At 38.2% G+C, this 5,673-nt stretch overlaps 1 protein-coding gene across 1 annotated transcript; it reads left to right on the top strand.

Moving 5' to 3' along the window:
- Positions 1-726: 726 nt before the first annotated feature.
- dlx3b (distal-less homeobox 3b) lies at positions 727-4,163 on the top strand. Its single transcript, XM_053510929.1, has 3 exons — positions 727-1,230; positions 2,433-2,617; positions 3,194-4,163. Exons 1-3 carry the CDS (start codon positions 894-896, stop codon positions 3,467-3,469), a joined length of 798 nt encoding a protein of 265 aa, XP_053366904.1. The 5' UTR covers positions 727-893; the 3' UTR covers positions 3,470-4,163.
- Positions 4,164-5,673: the final 1,510 nt, after the last annotated feature.

A 5,673-nucleotide genomic window follows, 5' to 3' on the forward strand; every position in this document is an offset into this window, starting at 1 on the left:
TATGCGACATGAAGGTACATGGAACAAGGCAAAAGCACTGCCTCGCTGTAAGAAGCGCATAGAGGAATGTCCCACTGGCATTCAGGCTTCTACTGAAAAGTCTTTCACCACTAAAACAAAGCCTCGAATGGTCTCTGAATAAGAAAAGAAAAAGACAGAAGCTATCAGAATGTTGGCTCTTGTCCAGGAGACCCGTGCTTCTGAATATTCACGTCAGTGGAAATTTAATTAAAAACAAAAGCATGAAATGCAGCTATATATATATATATATATATATATATATATATATATATATATATATATATATATATATAGAGAGAGAGAGAGATAATAAATTGTAATTATTATTAAACCCAAAGGATCTATGTATACCTTACTGTTGGCAAGGATATTTGCCTTGATGTGCGGGCTAGTAAACAAGACTTTAATTAATATCCTGAAGGACCTTTGGGAATCAAAGAAAGGAAAAATTCACATACGGTGTAAGTTTTAATGGAATGCACAAAGTTTTTTTATTTAGTGGCGCTGAAAGGATTTGCAAAAATATCCAGTGTGTGTGTGTGTATGGGGGGGGGGGGGGAAGCGCAAGAGCGCGCGCGAGACAGAGGGAGTGAGAGAGAGAGAGAGAGAGAGACGGATTCTTCCAGCCAATCAGAGAGCAGCATCCACCCGACCGCCCTATAATTTACTTTCCCAAGCCCGCTGCGGTGTCATTACAGGAGTAGCAGTTTCGTCTGAGAAGAGAAGAGTAGAGAAAAGAGGAGCTCCAGCCCTTCCAGGATTCGCCTTAACGGCGTCTCACATTCTGTTTTTTTTTTATTACACACCCGTCGCGGGGAAGGACGTAACAGTGGGCGATTGTATCATTTTTTGCACTGTTTTTGTCTCTCACGATGAGTGGACCGACGTACGACAGGAAGCTACCCGGTATTTCTACTGATCTCTCCGGCTCTATGAGCTGCCACCCGGGCTCCAAGGACTCGCCCACACTACCCGAGTCCTCGGCCACGGACATGGGCTACTACACGACACACCAGGGCCATCACGATTACTACCCTGCTCAGGCGTATGCACAAGGGCCGCACAACGCCTCTTACCACCAGTTTAATATGTGCGCCATGAGCGGCGCGTCTCCCTACGGCGCCAAGGCTGAGTACACTTACGCCAACGCGTACCGCCACCAGTATGGCCAGTACAGCAGAGACGGACACACACCGCCACAAAACGCAGGTTAGTCAATGTTTGGAGTAAATCGGAAAACGTTTACATGTGTTTTAAGTGCACACACATTTGCTGGAGTAAAGTTAGACAGACAAACAAACAAGCTGGTAATCAGTGCGCGTTACGCACGACTACAACACAAAGCCGCACGCTGAATGAAACACCTCGAGTGTTTATTCAACTTTACGCAAAATAGTGCAAATATTGGTCCAGAATTAGAAAAGGTAATGCATACCCAGGTAATCCATTATTGCGCACTCTATTATTGCAAAATTAAATTAATTAACTTTTCATTCCATCTCACAATAGACTGTGACCATAACAACTATCGTGAGTCAGTCTCAAATCGAGGTAGAGTGGCTAAAAAGTCTAATATCTCTGACACTAAATATAGACATAATTAAGTTGCTCTGATTTAGAATGCTTGTAAATATTGTAGAACATCCCACAACTAGACAATTCGTATTTTGGCAAATGGTTAATAATAAATATAAAATTAAATTGAAAAAATTACTAAGTTATTTTTATAAAAAATATTATAAACGAATGGTTATGAATTTTCTAATAAGAATTATCTAAATTATAATAATAATAATAATAATAATAATTATTATTATTATTATTATTATTATTATTATCATCATCATAATCATTACAACTCGAGTATAAGTTTACTTTTACCTAACCTGCACTTCACTCTAGAGTACATCACTGGAAAAAAGAATAAACAGTGTCTGGCTTCTGTTACGGCCCTCTTGTAAATATAATTAGATATTGTACATTATTCTATTATATGATACATTTTCCACTTCTGTCCTATTATACATATGTTCTCTGTGTTAATTGTTTCTGTCAACGAGTATATTCATTCGTAGGCGTGATCCTGTCTTGGAACTAAATCCACACTAACGAGTAGATTACTGAAATAAAGTATTATTTGACGCCTGTTTATAATATTTAAATCACAAGAGTTATTATCTATAATTATGACGCGACAGAATAGCTTGACAATTTGCAGTTAGACCCATCCTAGACTAGTTTGACCAGTTGGCATTTATTTCAGTTGGGCAGAAATAAACGCATTTGAGGATGCTGGCCTTACGAATTGCATATTTTGAGGCTCGACACCCTGTTTGACTGGTTGTTAGACGTTATGCTATAGGCTGGTTAACGCCTTTCAAAGTTATTTTATTGTTGTTGTTTTTATACAGTGAAAGAGGAGCCAGAGACTGAAGTTCGGATGGTGAACGGAAAACCAAAGAAAGTGCGCAAGCCCCGTACCATCTACTCCAGCTACCAGCTCGCGGCGCTGCAGCGGCGATTCCAAAAGGCGCAGTACCTCGCGCTCCCGGAGAGAGCCGAACTCGCTGCACAGCTCGGCTTAACGCAGACCCAGGTACAACACGCACGCACGCACACACACACACACACACACACTAAGTACATTCACACCTGATTCGCCCATGACTGCTTCCACACGGTTGCACACAAATAAATTCACATTCTAAGATTGCACTATACACACTTCACAGCTGTTCATAGAGTGCAGAAACCAGTTTCATTACTTAATATTATTATGGGTCGGTTAATGGTATTATTTATTGGTAAAGATTATTCTTATTACTTATGCACTGTTTATAGCATGTTAACTGGGCGTTGAATAAGTGTGTTAAAAGTGATTCCGCGCGCGCGCACAGCCACACACACACACACACACAAACACACACATGTATTATATGTACACAATATGTGTTTATTTTTATTTAAATGTGCAACATATGTATCATTGTGTAATATAAATCGTGTCATCTGTCATTTGCGCGTGTGTATAAATAAACACACATTGATTACACGATTTGTATTAAATTGTTATTGCATAACAAATTTGCAATACTTATAATAATAACAACAACAGCAATAATATTTTATGACATAAGCTATAACGGTGATTTCCCCTCTTTTTCTTGACCAGGTGAAAATATGGTTCCAGAACCGGAGGTCCAAGTTCAAGAAGCTCTACAAGAACGGCGAGATCCCGCTGGAGCACAGTCCCAACGCCAGCGACTCCATGTCGTGTAACTCGCCGCCGTCGCCCGCGCTCTGGGGGGACACCGGCGCGCACGCGAACCCGGTTACCCGCAGTCATGTGACACCAGTGGCCCTCAGCTCGTCGACGCCACCCTACCCGGAAGATTACAGCGGCGCGTGGTATCAGCAGCACGCCGGCCCCCCGCAAAGCGTCTACTGACCACAGACTGTCACTCCAAGAGTTTAATATAAACATGAAAAAAGGGACAGGACTTTATTTTTGTAATCTTTATGTGTACGAGCGCCTAGGCTGTTCGTCCGAAGATAAGCTGAAAGAATAAAACGAAAACGAAACAAAACAAAACAAAAATCAAAAAACGTGCTGAAAACGATCGTTTTTTTTTCGTTGAAAAAAAGTGACTGATTAAAAAGCTAAATCAGCCTGAGAAGAAAAGAGAAGAGATGAGAGGAGAAGAGAAGACTGTGTTGCAGCCCTAAATTTATATGATGTGGTTTTAAATTATTTTACTTACTCAACCCCTTATTCATAATGATGTTTACGGATAGAAATGTTCAAATAGACTGTTTTTGTTTGTTTACATGAGAAAAGATACAATCGTCCCAAGATTTGTGCAGTTGCCCGACACACCCGATACAATGATACCGCTTCAGAGACTCAGGACGTAACTTATATCAATTTGTACAAACTGTAGTTTTGTATATAGGCTATATATATGTGTGTTTGTGTGTGTGTGTGCGTGTGTGTGTGTGTGCGCGCGCGAGTGTGTGTGGGAGTGTGTTAAAATAAAACAGAACCACTAAATAATATTGTTTATAAACCCCAGTTTTATAGAGGATTCTCGTGCTTTTATTGTAATGTTGTTACAGGATGAATAAATGCAAATCTGAACTCATGTAAATTTTGTTATCTCGTCAGTCACTCGTTCCAGCACAATATGAGCGCTATAAGGTGAAAGATAACCTTGCCAGGCTAAATAGAAGAAACCAAAGCCTATTGCAGGCGTTTAAATCTCTTTTAAAATGTTTTGCTCCATTTTGGCACACATGATACATCAGTGTTTTAACACTTCTTTAACAAACTATTTTCTCTTGTACCATAAAAACATTAATACGTTTTGTAGGATAACTACCACTTGTTCTCTTTGCACAGATGATCAGTGGTAGTGCTTAAAGGCTACACGTTAAATTGTAAAATTGAAAATTTTGGCAATTCTTTCGTAAATTATAGGTCGTTTTCTATATAAATGTTTTACTTTTAAATAAAAAATACCTGGAAGAAAGTATCTATCTATCTATCTATCTATCTATCTATCTATATATATATATATATATATATATATATATATATATATATATATATATATATATATTTAGTTCTATCAGCCATATATCCAGAGTGTTTAAGATGCAACACAAAGTTATATTAACTCCACCCATAATCCACACCTTCTATAGGAATTAATTCATACATACAGACTATTACGAATTACGCATAAGAACAACATTACTTATCACGAGTCAAGGCAACCCTGAGGATTGTTTTGCCGGTGCTTATGCCCCCTGCGTTAAATGCAATGATGTTTTGTGATTCTACGCCCATGGTTTTGTATCTGTATGCTAACAGACTAAATGAGGCGACAGTCGAGCAGACATGATGGAGTCACTGTATTTTATTTAAGGGGTGACTACACTGAAGCCCTTAGCCTTAGGGAGAGGTGCTCATACATAAACAAACACCAAACAAAAGCTTCAGATGAGAAAAAGAATGAACTTAACAGGGAATGCAAATTACAGTGCTTAACAGGGCTCATTCACGCGCACGTGGACACATTCGGTACTATAAATTACGAGTTTATTTAGTTTTGTAGCAGTTGTCCTAATTTAAACATCGTGTTTCTTATTATATACTGCAAAGTGAGATTTAACCTCATGGTAATCAGAAACTAACGTTGCCAAGACTAATATGCACTAAAATAAAAGAGTTCTCAAAAATACGAGTTTTGTGTTAATGCTTTGGGCGAAAGTTAATCATAGCATAAATAGCATTAACAAGTAATCAACACTATTCATTTATGTTTTTATAACAATAAACCAAACAAATACGTCAAGTACGTTACTCAGTGTTTCTCCTATTAACCAGTAAAATAAAGCCCACATTGAGTGACATGAACAAACACATTAAACAATCAATGAATAGGCTCGATAAGAATCTAGTAACTTATCTGCATGTAGTAACATGCTTGTAATAACATACTAACAACACTTACATGTATTTATTTATTTAGGTATTCTTGGACTTTTATTTGGACCTATTTTGGTCATGGCTTTATAAGCATTTAAAAAAGCGATAATTAAAGCACGACTACCTTAACGTTGCTAATAAAATAAATAACACCAGCTTAA

This window comes from Clarias gariepinus, chromosome 14 (genome assembly GCF_024256425.1).
Source record: "Clarias gariepinus isolate MV-2021 ecotype Netherlands chromosome 14, CGAR_prim_01v2, whole genome shotgun sequence".
Classification (NCBI taxonomy): Eukaryota; Metazoa; Chordata; class Actinopteri; order Siluriformes; family Clariidae; genus Clarias; species Clarias gariepinus.

Excerpts from the sequence above, each read along its gene's own strand:
- dlx3b (XM_053510929.1), top strand. The coding sequence starts at position 894 with ATGAGTGGACCGACGTACGACAGGAAGCTACCCGGTATTTCTACTGAT. Across the intron at positions 1,231-2,432 it reads CACACCGCCACAAAACGCAG|TGAAAGAGGAGCCAGAGACT; the intron begins GTTAGTCAATGT and ends GTTTTTATACAG. Across the intron at positions 2,618-3,193 it reads TCGGCTTAACGCAGACCCAG|GTGAAAATATGGTTCCAGAA; the intron begins GTACAACACGCA and ends TTTCTTGACCAG.